The sequence below is a fragment of the Monodelphis domestica genome, chromosome X (genome assembly GCF_027887165.1).
Source record: "Monodelphis domestica isolate mMonDom1 chromosome X, mMonDom1.pri, whole genome shotgun sequence".
NCBI classification, from domain to species: Eukaryota; Metazoa; Chordata; class Mammalia; order Didelphimorphia; family Didelphidae; genus Monodelphis; species Monodelphis domestica.
In genome coordinates, this window is record NC_077235.1 from 76,913,776 (window position 1) to 76,928,518 (window position 14,743).

The 14,743-nt window shown below is 47.4% G+C and overlaps 1 protein-coding gene across 1 annotated transcript in view; it reads right to left on the reverse strand.

Annotated features, from left to right (window-relative positions):
• Window positions 1–13,357, reverse strand: part of LOC103098571 (heat shock factor protein 3-like) — a 65,890-nt gene extending 52,533 nt beyond the window's left edge. The window contains exon 1 of the mRNA XM_007506951.3: window positions 13,099–13,357. Within this exon, the coding sequence (XP_007507013.2) occupies window positions 13,099–13,194 (96 nt within the window). The 5' untranslated portion in view covers window positions 13,195–13,357. The remainder of the gene's footprint in view (window positions 1–13,098) is intronic.
• Window positions 13,358–14,743: the final 1,386 nt, after the last annotated feature.

A 14,743-nucleotide genomic window follows, 5' to 3' on the forward strand; every position in this document is an offset into this window, starting at 1 on the left:
TTCCTAGCTGGGTGACCCTGGGCAAGTCACTTTGCCCCATTGCCTTGCCTCACTGCTCTTCTGTCTTGGAACCCAGACTCAGGATGGATTCTGACAGGTGAGAGAGAAGAAGCAGAGGAGGAGGAAGATGATGATAATGATGAGTATTACTGGACAAACTGGAAAAAGAAATTCTACTCAAATGCACTTGTGTGTGTCTGATATGCCTATCCATGGCTAGGAGGCCACCTACCAAGTCACAGCCAGGATCGTTTGAATGAAAAACTCTTTCCAAAAACAAAGGAAGAAATGGAAGTGAGATCCTGAATGCTGTGAAAGGATGAGCAAGCCTGGCCCCCAAGGGGAGAGAAGAAGCCATTGCGCCCCCTTCCTGCACAAGTCAGGGACTCAGTGTGGATTACTGCACAGGATGCCATCTTTCTGCAGAGCTGATTAGTTCTGCTGAACTGGTTTCCCCAAAAGATAGCTGTCCAAGCAGATGCAGACCACCCTCCCTCCCTCTCGCCTAGCTCCCACACACCCACTCTAGTCACAACCTGAAATTGGTACTAGACCAAAAAATCACGGAGAAATCCAATGAGAAACTCTGAGTGATTGAAAAAACAAGCCTAACCTTCTTTCTTCGAACCATTGGTTCTAAAGCAGAAGAGCAGTAAGGCCTAGGTAATTGGGATTAAGTGATCTGACTAGGGTCACACAGCTAAGAAGTGTCTGAGGCTAAATTTGAACCCAGGACCTCCTGTCCCCAGGTCTCGCTCTCTAACCACTGTCGCTTCTAAGTGATTTCTACTGCAGAACTGCATAAAAAGGTAGCCGTTAGCTCAAGGGCAATAGGGAAGAGGGCCACTGCAGGCAAAGCTGGCACCAGTACCAGGATGGACAACTAAGAAGTCTGCCTAGCTGTGTGGCCCCAAACTGTCCAGATATGTTAGCAATGGGACCAGAGGTAGGCCAGAGATGCTGGGAGCTTAAAAGCCTAATTCCTGGAGGAAAAGATCAGCACTGGAAGCCAGGAGATGAAGGGTTAAGACCACACAAATTAAAGCTCAACAGATGAAGGAGCCTAACTCTGGCACAATGCCTTAACTCAAGGACTAAAGTTAGAGGGACGAGTAAAGAAAGCATGAAAGAGTTATTGCAAATCTGGAGAAGCCCACAAATCCATCCTAGATGGAGGCAAAGTTTCTGACGACTCTAAGCAGAGACTCAAAGGAAATCAATGAATTTTCTTTTTTTATTTGAAAAAATAAAAATTGTGTTTATGATTTATTTTTTTAAGTATTTTATTTGTCCAATTAGATGGAATCATTTTCAACCTACATTTTCCAAAATTATAAGATCCAAATTGTCTCCCTCTTCTCTCTCTTCCCAGAGCTGGCAAGCGATTTGATCTGGGTTACACGTGTATTACATGCCAGACCTATTTCCATAATGGTCATTGTTGTGAGAGAATACTCATAAAACCCAACCCCCCAAATAAAAACGCCATTAAAGCAAAGGGGGAAATCGTCTGCTTCGATCTGCATTCCATCCCCAGATCTATTAGAAAATAGAGGGCCCAGCAAAGATGGAAATAGCCCACTGCTCACCTCCTGAAATAAACCCCAAGAGGAAAAATCCCAGGAACATCACCGCCAAAATCCAGAGCTCCGACATCAAGGAAGAAAATACTGCAAGTAGCTCAAAAGGTAAATAGGAAAAGAGTCACAGGCAGGCTCACTTGGGTCCTGGAAACTCCTATCATAAACAAGAGATCTAAAGACCCAAAATAGAGGTGTACCCTCTCCCTCCAAAGGAAAAACAAAAAACAAACCACTCTTGCAAAGCTGAGTGGAATCCTATGGGTGAAAAATGGAAGTTTAATGTAAATAGAAGACTTTAGACCAGAGCTGAGTAGGAACTCTGAAATACAAATATTATAGGAGTCCAGAGAAATCTGGAAGGGGAAATGTACTTAATCAACTGGAAGGGGATGAATAATGATTCAGTGTCAACATGGAACAGGGCAAGAAGAAACAAGGGTCTCTTTAGAAACTTGATGCCTTCAAAGGGTACTGAGGGGAGCAGCTAGGTGACTCAATGAATAGAGAGCCCGGCCTGGAGACAGGAGAATCGAGGTTCAGATCTGGCCATAGACACTTCCTAGCTGTGTGACCCTAGCTAGGCAAGCCACTTGACCCCCACTGCCTAGCCCTCACTGCCTGGAAGCAGTACTTGAAGTGATTCTAAGACAGAAAGGTTTAAAACAAACAATCCAAAGGGTACTGAAGGAGTTAAATAAGAAAGCCAGAAGTCCTCCAGGTGGATTGGTTCTGTTCTGGCTGAGGCCTAAAAGGAGGAATCCAGAGGAAGAAGGGGAGAGAATTCTTTCTCATCATGGGAGTACACAAGAAGAGTATGCAAACATGGATGGACCTCATTCTTATCTGAAATGGACAAAGAAGAGCCGAACACACACGTTGGCAGAGAAATACATCAAACTCAACAGTCAGACAAAGGAGGATGGGAGAGTAAAGGGGGAGGGCTTAATGTGGGGGCAGGCAGGCAGGCAGGCAAAACAAACTCCCTGATCTTTCTCAAAGGAGGATTAAAAGGAAAGGCCAGAACTAGACTCCAAGGGGGTAACCATCAATTGGCAAATGGCTGAACAAATGGTGGTATATTCATGTAATTGAATGTCACTGTACTAGACGTGGGGAGGATAGAATTGGTTATTTCTTAAAATCAGAGTGTTTGAGAAGACTATGTAAACAGAGGAAGGGCTGGGGGAATTAGGCACCAGATGAACACCTCTTTCTTATCCAAGACGGCCAAAGGAAAGCTGAATACAGTTCGGCATGGAAATATTCCTTCCAATCGAAGGGGCAAGTAATTGGGAAGAGGCAGACGGGGCAGTTAAGAGGGAAAGGAAGGGGAGGGAGAGGGCCTAGTCTAACTCTGAATGGGGTAATGGCTAACCAAACTGGGTCATATGAATATAAGGGTCAAATGATTTCAAAGAATTCTGGGGAGTAGGAGCTGATGTTCAAGTGAATGGAACCCTGGGAACAATTTCTCCAAGGACAACCCCATAAAGAAAAACAGCTTTGAAAGCTGATTAATGCCGTGACCGCCTCTCTTCTTCAATGACGGTGAAGGGTTTTCTCCATCTCACAAGGAGCACGGCAATGGCCTCCAAGCATAGGGTGTCACAAGGGGCACGCATTTTTGGACATGGCCTCTAATGCATTTGGGTCGCTTAACTACGCTTCTCTGTTACAAGGGGCTGCTTGTTTTATGAGCTAAGTTTTTATGGGGGGGGGGAGGTAATGGTGATGCCAAAAAAGGCATGGAAACATTTTTTAAAATATATACAGAAAAAAGAAGTTCAGATAGAAACACAAATAGCACAGTTTAGAAAGTAATGTGTGGAATTTATCAGAAATATATTTTTAAAGTGTATATATATATATATATATATATTTTAAGTCAAGGGGTAAAATGGTTTCACTGTTTCATATACAATACTCCTTTTATGTTTTGCTGACTATATGGAAATCCTTGGGGTTTTTATTTGGTGTTTAAGTTCGGAATAAAAAAACTAATTTAATTTGAATATGTGGGTGACAGAAAAGATATCAGTAAAAACTGTTTTTAAGAAATAAAGACAAAGGTTTGAGAGATTTAATTGTTCGTGATCATGCTGATATAATAAAAATGACCCCACTGGCCAAATTCATTTACAGAATCCGTCAATGGTGTCAAACTCAAATAGAAACAGGATCACTAAAGCGTCTGGGAGGATCCCTGTGGATGGCACATGGGCTTAGTTTCAAAATGTAATGATATATGTGTTTTATTGCATTTGTATTTTGGGAAATATTTCCCAAATCCATCTTAATCTGCTTCTACACTCAGAAAAGTCAGTGTTTGACTCCGCAGAGAACTCCAGAAAATAACAAAATTCATTTGCAAGAAAAGGTCAATAATGGCAATGGAAAGAAGGAAAAAGGGGGATGATGGAGACATAGCAGAACCAGATCTCAGATTGTACTGCAAAGCAATAATTGTCGAAATAATTTTATCATCGGCCAAATGATAGAACAAAATATCGCTTCAGGAGTTTTCTGTGTGTCTTCTGTGACAACATGGGGAATATGGAAATATGAAGTGCAGGAAAGCATTGGTATAACCCATATCAGATGATTTACCATCATGGGGAGTGAGCAGCAATCATTAAAAAGTGTTTCTATGTGGAGTTGAAAAAACCAACAAGGGTTCCAACTCCACTTCAATGAGACATTGAGGCAGGAGAGAGGATAATTACCTTCAAATCCACAAGGAAGAGGTACAACTAATATGTGCAAACAATAGAGAAGTCATTTGGTTTTATTAAAATATACTTAATAAATGGTAATTTAATGGGAAAAAGAGAAAACTGCATCAGTGAGTAGAACAGATTAGGCACACAAAAGCCAGACTGTACCTAGGGCCCCTTGAACACAGTAGCACAGTGTTCAGTAAACCCAAATACACCAGCTACGGTGGCAAGGGCCCCTTCCTCGTCCACAGAAACTACTGGACCAACTAGAGAGCAGTCTGAAAGAAAGGGGGGTTAGACCAAACCCTCTCGGCACACACCACCATAAACTCCAAATGAATACACAATTTAAACACAAACACTTGCAGATATAAGAACTGAACCCGGGATCTCACTGGTATGGCAAACTTTAAAGTCTTAGAAGAGTGCCAAGAAGCTAATTGCCTTGGCCCAGAGTCACACAGCCAGGATGGGATGGTTAGAGGAAGGACGGGGACCCAGAGCCTCCTCACTTACTTAGAAGGATGCCTCTTGTATCGTAAACAAATCAGAGGGCAAGAGAAGGAGATATTTGTCACAATTATGAGTGGGGTGGGGAAGAAGATGTGACTAAACAAGGGAATGAGATGAACATAAAAGATCAAATGGATGATTTTGATTACGTAAAAAAAGCCATGAAAAGTTTTTGTGCCAGCAAAAATTACTGTAGCTGTAATTAGAAAGGAAACAGCTACTTGGTTTAAAATGTTTTTTGAAGTCAGTTTCTCTGATAAAGGTTTCCTATCCAAGACATAAAAAACTGATATAAACATGTAAGAGCCATTCCCCAATAGATAAATAGTCAAAGGATTATGAAAATCCCATTTAAAAACAAAACAAAACATGTACCTTCTGGCTTAGAATTAGTACAGTGTAGAGATTCCAAGACAGAAGAGTGGTAAGGGCTAGGCCATGGGGGTGAAGTGACTTGCTCAAGCCAGGAAGTGTCTAAGGTCAGATATGAACCCAGGACCTCTGGTCTCAAGACCTGGCTCTCTATCCACTGACTAGCTGCCCCTGAACAGGCCATTTTTAAAAGAACTGCAACCAAGACTATATAAAAATGCTCCCAATGACTAATAGTAAGAAAAATGCAAATTAAAACACCTCTGAGGAGGTTCCATCTCACACCCAAGAGATTGGGAAAGATGCTGAGTGAGAACAGGCACACACATGCCCTATTGATAACACCAGGAATTGGTCTGACCATCCTGGAAAGCAATTTGATTCTATAATGCAAAAAGTCACTCAGTTGTGCATCCCCTTTGACCCAGCAACACCACTACTAAGCAGAAACCCCAAAGAGGTTTGAGATAGAAAGACGAGGCTCCACGTATATACAAGAACAAGGAGCACAGTGTCTTTATGTTGTACAGAGTAGCTATACACACTGTGTGTTCTCTGAACAGAATGGAATATTGGGTCATGGGAAATGATAAAAGGCCAAATTCAGAGAGCCTTGGCCAGATTTAGATGAATGGCTATGCTGTGAGGTGAGCAGGACCAGAAGTATCATTTAAAGAAAGGCACTTATTAAGGGCTTACTGTATACAAAGAACTGTTAAGTGCTAGGCATACAAAGAGATTAAAAATCAGCTAGTCACTGCTCTCAAGGAGCTACATGTCCTAACATGGGGAGACAACCCCTAGGGAAGGAGTCGACTAGAAATGAGACCAAAAGGTCCCATGGTCCATAGGGGGCTGCGACAAAGCAGATGCTAATGCCTCTTCTTGAAATGGTTTTCCACTGATCCAATCAGCTGTGTTTCTGATGCTGAACCATTTGGCCGGGCCAGGGACTCTGGTGGTAAACATGAACACACTCACATGTAAGCACACACTGATTGAACACTCGCTATAAATATTCCTCAGTCACTTCACTGTGCAGGCAAGAAATGGAGAAAACCCTTTCTTCTTCTAGGACCACCTAACGTGTTGTCAGGTAATGCTTTCATCTCAAAACAGACAGAACTGGGGGCATCTAAGTGCCTTAGTGGATAGAGCCAGACCTGGAGATGGGTGATCCTCAGTTCAAATCTGGCCTTGGACATGTTCTAGCTGGGTGACCCTGGACAAGTCACTTAACCCCCAGTGCCTAGCCCTTACCCCTCTTCTGCTTTGGAACCGATGCCTAATATCGATTCTAAGGCAGAAAGTGAGGGTCAAAAAACAAATAGAAATGTCTATAACGTTGAAAAGAAATGCTGGTGTTTCAACTTTGTTGGGCGGCTATTTGCAGATGCTGCGCTTAATACCTATGGACAAGACTTTCCTGGGATTTCCATTTGGGCCTCTGGCTGGAAGGCCATTGACGAACTTTGAGGCAAGTCAAGGAGAAGGCACATTAGCTGGGCACAGCCTTCTCTCAGGCTACTGCCACTTCCCCCACGTTTGCAAGCTCGCTCGGTGCTGTTTATGGACAACTTGGAAAGACGCATGAGGGCTGATGAATGTGATTGGCCCAGCCCAATTTCAGCAGTCTGAAGAAAGCCGCTTCCCATCCCTCAGCAGAAAGAAAGTGACTGGAGGCCCCAAATAAGATCCGTTTTCCTGCATGGCCCATTCACTCTGCTTACTCATTACAAGAGAGTTTTTCCATTTTGTTGTGAGGACTAAAAGTGATGAGGCCATATGGAAAATGTTCAGCAAACCTTAAAAGGAGTATAGACGTGTGAGCTCTGGTTATTGGAGGGAGTTGATGGCTGTTGGTAAGCATGCAAAAGAAGGAGCGAAAATATTTTAAATAACATACAGAAGGGAACAAGAAACCATTCAGGGGAGTTCCATTTGATATATGTTTAAGAAATACCAACCTGGACTGAAGGGAAGCTCACAACACTGGTTTTTGTTCTTCGTGGGCTGCAGGGTTGGTGTTTATTAAGTTCATCATAAAAAAGACATTTTGAACAAAGAGAACGAGACAACGGTTGTTTAAGAATTTTATGGCCTCCCCCAACACACGGATCTGTGATTTCATACTTCTCAAGTGTCCAAAGCTGAAAACGACGTTCCCCACCTGATGGCCACCCTCAAGACACCAAATCTCTGCAGACGGGACCCGAGCTCCAAGCCCCTCTGGCATTAAGAGGCCCAGTACTGGAGGAGGGCTTTAGCGGAAGACAGAAATGGAATTTGTTGTAACGAGTTGAGTGACAACATCTGACTGCTATGAATGGCCCAGACTGGATTTGCTATTCATTGGACCCTTAATGTTCAATACTTGGATTCATTCTAGAGTGAATTTCATTAACTGACAAGTCAGAAAGAACCTAGTTTTTCCTCCTACAAATAAATACTTTATTTTACCCAAGGCCTTCCCCTCCCTGCCCTCCCCAAGAACAAGGAGCAATTCTAACCTATGGAATGTCAGACATTTTTCGATGGTGTTCCACAGTGGCCTAGCATGTGTGCGCCCTAACGGTAACGAGGAAAACACCAGCAGGGTTATAACATGGTGTTTGTGGACAGGGGAGCCATTCTGGCATAAAACCCAGAAGGAAATGGTTTGCGTGTAGTATGGTGATAGGTGTGGGTCTCAGTGTGTGTGCCTCCCGGGGCCAGGAGGCAGACCACGAAGTGCAGCACATACAACACCCACGCCCATGGAAGAGTTTCCACTGGGGCCCGAGGGGGTGGCGGTAGAGGCTGATAGCCTGGGTTCAAATCTCAGCCCCCCACTGCTGCTGCCCTCTCTGAGCCTGTTTGCAAATCTGACAAATAAGGGAGCTGCACTGAATGACTCCCAAGGTCCTTTCTAACTGGGGGGGCGGGGGGAGCAGCGGCTTGATCCTCCTGCGCAAGTCACTAATGAAAAGGACCAGCACAAGACCAGGAAGCAGCTCTACCAAGCTGCTTTACAATCAAAGAGGGGAGCCTGAAATACCAACCAACCAAACCAACGCTCATGAAGTGCCTTCTCTGTGCCTGGTGCTGGCTACAACAGAACTGGGCCCTGCTCTCATGGGGCTTCCAGTCTCTTTAAGAAGACTTAGACAGCAACCATCCCCTATGTACAAAATGCATACTAATCCAAGGGACAACGAGGGGACAGGGGAGGGGCGACAGTTGATTTTTTGAACTCCAAGTGGAAGACTTGACATTGATCCCTATTAAATTCTATCTTGAGAGGCCCCAACAGCTGGGAGAGATCACAAAATGGCTCCATGAAGAAGGTGGTTCTCGGGCTGGGCTTTCAAGTCCACTAGAGGAATTGAAGAGGAATTCCAGCTGGCATGGCGAGCCATCTGGTGGTACCCAGGCAGCTGGACTTAGGATCCCCTTGCTTTGAGGCCCAGCTCTCACATTACAATGCTCCCTGCCCTACCTCTGTCTTGGTTCTCAATAACTATGCAGGGGGAGATTCCTGCTCATTTCTTGGGCAAAGGGTTTCCCAAGGCAAGCATCTGTGTATTAAGCCATGCGAATTTCACTGGCAGGCCCCTGGGACTTAGAGAACCCCTAGCCCCGGAGTTTCTGAAGCACCAGAATCAAAGAAACTCTGATCTATTGTCCCCAAATGAGGCATCTCTTAGTAGCCTTTCTGGGGAGAGTAGTTAGGTGGGCACGTGGGGAAATGGCGTCTACTTCCACTTTTGCCATCTTAAACAAGTCACCCTGGGACTGAGCTTCCTCCCCTATAAAATGAAGGGGTTAGGTGAGCCCTAATGTTCTAGTCTATGGCAAAAGGTCCCTTCCAATTCTACGACAATCTCAGACTTTCAAATATTATGCTGGAGAAAAATTTAGCCATGGTTAACCATCAATTCAGCAAGACACATGAGCTCATTCTCCTAAGTACCAAAAATTGGCCCCATCAATTAGTTCAAAGGTCTGAGCATTAAAGTTAGGACATGGTTAAATGGCAAGGTCTCACGTTCGGGGGAAGAAACTGGACTTGGTGCCAGCCCAGGCTGGAATTCCAGCTTTGCTGCTTGCAAGATGTGTGACCTTGGGTAAGTCCCTGCCCTTCTCAAAGACTTCAGGGTCTTCCTATGGAGAATGGGGAGGGAGATATCTGTAGTCCTGAAGGACTGGACAGGAAGGCTGTACAAAATGGGGCTGGGAAGCCTTTAAGGATTACCGCAATAGCAGCTCTTATTATTGCTTTGACTAACAATCGAGACAGCCCAAACCATCTCTGGAAAAAGGGTTATCGCCAAGTCGGCAGCCTTTTGTGCTCCTACCTTGCCAGCTCGATCAGAGGATCTGAGCTCTAGAGCTGGAAAGGACCTCACTCTCCAAGGAGGTGAAGGGAAGGGCTCATTGGCTCACACATGGTCTGTATGAGAGGAAGGATTGGGTCCCAGGTCCTCTAACTCTGCCCTTGCTAGACAGAGCCCCCAACTTTTATTTTCCTCGCATCCCTCCTTAATAGGGGCTTGGGAAAGGTTAAAATTCGTGCTGATGCCCACTGACATTCAGATGGGCAGACAAACCCAGAAAGAGTCTGAACCAGGGGTTGGCACCAAATAAACAAGCCGTTCAGAAGGGCCGATAATATTGATTCTGAACCCTCGGAGGCTCCAGCCAGCCCGCTGGCCTTCCTCTTCATTTCTGTGTGTGCCCACACTGTCGGCCTGGCACCTGACTGTGGTTAACCTCGAAGGAGAGGCCCGATTCGTGTTTGTAGAAGGACTGAGCTGGGCCAGACTGTGAAGTCTCTGAGGCCCAAGGCCAACCTGGAGGTTTGGCAATCAGAAGCTGCTCAGAGAAAGCGGAGGGAAGAGATGGGAATGAGAAAGGAGCCTTCTCCGCGCCTCTCTAGTTCTGCACTTTGGCAATAATAGGGGGTTCTGTGGAGCCCCTCTGGGGTGTGGAGGGGGCAGAAGTCAGGGGTTCCTGCAGAACGAGCCCAAGTCAGACTCTGGGGCAGAAGGAGGGAGGGGGCAGAAGGGCAGGGGAATAAGTGGCTCCAAATATTTGCAAGGCTTCAGAAGAAGAAGCAGACTTGTGCTTGGCCCCAGAGGGCAGAACTAGGAGGAAGGGAGGGGGCAAACTCAGAGGTAAAAGACTTAGCTTGGAAAGAAAACTTAGCATGGCCCCTGAGAAGAAGGGGCTGCCCGCTTCAGGGTGGTACCAAGTTCCAAGGCAGCCACTGTACGCCAGGCATTGTTTGGGGAGACAAGGATGGGCAAGGGAGAATGGAACCGAATCCAAAAAGCATTTCTTTATTAAGTTTCCTAAGCTCAAAGTTCGGGGAGACGAAAAGCAAAGAGCAGCCACAAGACCAGCCCCGGCTCTCAGGGAGCTGACTGCAGGGAAAGAAGAGCTTTCCCCAGGGGCATAGGGCTGGCCAGGGTGGCATTGCACATCCTTCCCATGGACAGAAGGTGGTCGGTGCCCATCCAGGGATCCGAGCCATATGTGAATAGGGCAATACTGGCACACAAAGCAATCTGTAGAGAGATATGGCTGGGACTCCCCATTGCATCCTAGGTCTAGAGCTGGAAAGGACCCAAGACCCTCTAGTAAACCCCACTGGTTTACAGATGGGGAAACGGAGGCCCACAGAAGTAAAGGGACTTGCCTGCAATTACACATAGGATTCTAGATCTAGAACTGGTCAACTAAATGGAATCCAACTTCCTCATTTTACAGAGGAGGAAACTGAGGCACAGGAATGTGCCTGGGCAAGATCACCCCTGGTAGTTAAGGAGGGGGTCCCTGAGCTGAGCTGAGTTTTGCCTGCAAGGAAACTAGGGGCATTCATTCTAAGGCACCAGGGGCTGGGAGGGCGGGGGAGCGGCCAAGGCAGCATTCCCACTTCCAGTTCTGGAATTCTATAATTGTAAGCCCGCTGGGATGACAGGGAACAAACAGGCATTTGCAGGAGGAGAAAAGCAAACTCTTGTGGGCCATAAACTGGGAGGGGGAGGGGAGGGGAGGAAGCTGCTGCAAACGCAAGTCTCTCAACCAGGAGTAGCGGGCTCTCTGGCCCCGGTGTACAAGTAGCCATCCGCAAGCAAAGAAGGAGACAGTACAGCGGATAGAAAACTTTCCCGCCCTGCAAAGTCATGTTAGCAACAGTGGCCCTTGCCTGCTCCCACCCTGCAAACTCTTACCCCGCTTCGAACGCGGGAGTAGAGGAGCCCTACAGGGAAGAACAGCCCCTACCTCGACTCTCAGGACCTCCTGGGAGAAGGGGGGGGGGAGGGAGCCGCGGGAGGGGGGGGTGGAGAAGAGGAAGAGACAGAGACAGACAGAGACAGAAAGGGAAGGAGAGAGAAGAAAGAAAGAAAGAAAGAAAGAAAGAAAGAAAGAAAGAAAGAAAGAAAGAAAGAAAGAAAGAAAGAAAGAAAGAAAGAAAGAAAGAAAGAAAGAAAGAAAGAAAGAAAGAAAGAAAGAAGAGAGAGAGAGAGAGAAAGAAAGAAAGAAAGAAAGAAAGAGAGAGAGAAAGAAAGAGAGAAAGAAAGAAAGAGAAAGAGAGAGAGAAAGAAAGAAAGAAAAAAAAGGAAAGAAAGAAGAGAGAGAGAGAGAGAGAGAGAGAGAGAGAGAGAGAGAGAGAGAGAGAGAGAGAGAGAGAGAGAGATGCTCTTGCTAGAAGTGTGTTCCCCCCTCCCTTGCAGACTCTCCTGCCCTACGAAACCTTCTCTGGGCAAGAGAAGCCCTCCCTCCTCGAACTTCTTGCCCCCATTTCCACCAGGGGAAACCTTGCAAACTCTCCTATCGGGCAAATGCCTGCAGATGAAACTCAAAACTCTTGCTCTTCAAACTCCTATAGCAAAGAATAACGCCCCCCCCACCCCGCAAATCTTTCTAGCAGGGGTAGCCCCCTTGCAAACTCTCCAACCTGGCCAATTCTGTCAATTAAGAATAGCCACCCCTAAACTCTTGACACTAGGAGCTGCCTCAGAACTTTGTGGGGCATGAACAGCTCCACAAATACTTCTGCCCTCCAAATTCCTTGGAGTCAGAGTCCCCAAATTCTCCCGCCCTGCACTCCTTGGGGCAAAAGTGGCCCCTCTCCAATTCTCCCATCTTACAAACTCTTTGGGGGTAGTACAGCCCCCACCCCCTAACTCTTCTGTCTTGTGAACTCCTTGGAGGATGAGTCGCTCCCCCTCCTCTAGTTCTGTAAACTTCTTAAGGCAAGAGTAAGGACCCCCTCCCCAATCCCAAGCATGCCAGCCCTGCAAAGCTCTGAAGTAGCCTCCCACTGCTGCTTTGCTTTCCTGCATAACCCTTAGAGAAAGGGTAGACCGCCCCCCCATTCTCATCCTGGAAAACATCGTGGACCAATAGCCCTCCCCCACACCCCGTGATTCTTATCCCACGAAACTCCTTAAGGCAAGCTCCCGATTCTCCCATTTTGCAGACTCTTAAGGGCAATAGTGGCTCCCCCCCCCCCAAAAAAAAAGTTCGCGTCCTGTAAAACCTCCTTGGGGCAGGGGTAGCCCATGGCAAACTCTCCCTGCCAGGAGATCTTTGGGGTAGAAGTGCCCCCCCAGCCTAGGTCTTTTGGGTCACCATGGGGCAAGGGCCAGACCCGCTAACTTGAGAGTGACCAGAGATCCCTGGGGACCCCGGGGGGCGGCTTTGGGCACTCTAGGCAGCATGAGGGGAACGAATGGCCTCGGAGCTGGAGCGCCCCGGGGAGGCAAAGGCTAGCCGTGGGGATCAGGAGTAGGGGCGCATGCGTCGGCCGAGGCTCCCTCCGGCGCGCGGCCCCCTCCCCACGAGCCCCGGGTGCTCCGACAGCTGAAGGGGGAGAGAGAGCCCGCTCGCTGCGCAAGCGCAGCAGCGGCCGTTTTGGCCCTTACCCGGCTCCAGCCGATCACGTCGTCGGTGCTCGAGTCGTCGACCAGAGCCCAGAGCTTGGCCAGGAAGCCGGACACCACGGTGGAAGCCCCCTCCATGACGCTAAGAGTCGGCACAGGGACGACAAGGCGGAGGAAGAGGCAGACAGTGCGCAGTCAAGAGCTGAACTCCGACAACTGGCCTCGGAGCCCCTGGCTGGCCCGGGAAGGCCAGCCATAGGCCCCGCCCTGTCGCCTTGGAGGGGCGGGGCCCCAAGCCCTGAGAGAGCCCTGATTGGCCTCTGGTGCGATGACGTCACTGCTGGGCGGGGGAACATATGACCTCGAGCCACGCGTGGGGGGAAAGCCAGGCAAGAACCGGAGACACACGAGGGGAGGGGAAGGAAAAGGAAGGAAAGGAAAGGAGGGGGCGAGTGCCCTTGCCCTTGGCATTGGTGCCTACATGAGCCCTTTGCTTGGCCTGGCTTGGCAACCCCCCAGATAGCTACTTGGGCCTCATTTAGAGTACTAACTGTGCCTGTGCCGGTTGAACAAGCCGATCATTAAATTCTTCCTTCCTTCCTTCCTTCCTTCCTTCCCTCCCTCCCTCCTGGGTTATCAGGGTCAAGTGACTTGCCCAGAGTCACGCAGTTAGGAATACGGTACCTAATGCTTACAGTTGTCAAGGGACCTTAGAGACCCACCTAGTCTAGCAGCCCTCCTTTTGCACAGGAAATAACCAGAGGCTTTAGAGGTAAAAGGACTTGACCAGGGTCATACAGGTTGGATAGATTTGAATGCAGGGCTTCTGATTCCAAATCCATTACTGTATCCCATCACCCCAAGGTTCATAAATGACTGTCTGCTGGGACCTTAGAGATCATCTATCTAGTCCATATATTCCCAGCCCTTGCTTTGATTTCAGTAAGCCTCAGAGGACTCCCTACTCAATAGGAAATGAAATAATGTTCAGTGCTTACCACACATATGCACAAAAGAAATAAACTAGAGCTCAATTAATAGCTTAATTAAACTCCTGTTGGCTTCGTTTCCATAAGATGGTGCAGTGATTTAGCAAACATTCCCCTTCACACACTACCTTGCTATCTACTTCACAGCTACTCCTGGGTTGGGGCTTGGGGTCTAGTCCAGCCCCCCTCTTTTTGCCAAAGAGGAGAACCAGCCCAGAGCAAAGATCTGCCCCAAACCTGGAAAATGTCAGAGCTGGAGGATATTTAGGACCTAGAAATGGGCTTCTGACTTTGTTGTTTGACTCGCAAGACACTCCATTACCTGGGTATCGGCCCCTTACTCAGTGCAGCCTCCAGGAAGGAATGCTGTCCCTCTTGTCTCTGCTTTTCAGCTTCCTTGGCTTCCTTTAAGCCCCCACTCAAACCCCCGCTTCTACAGGAAGCCTTCCGCAGCCCCTGGGAATTGGAGAGCTTTTCCTCTGTTGATGATTTCCTATTTATTTTCTATACAGCTTGTTTGTATGGGTTTGTCTGATTGTGGCTCGCTCCCTCCCACACACACCATAACCTGTGAACCCCTTGAAGCTTTCTTGCTCCTTTTTTGACACTCAACATTTAACACAGTGCCTGATACATAGTAAATCCTTAGTGTTTACTGTTGGATTGGTTCATGGGATCCTAAACTCTATTACAGTTTC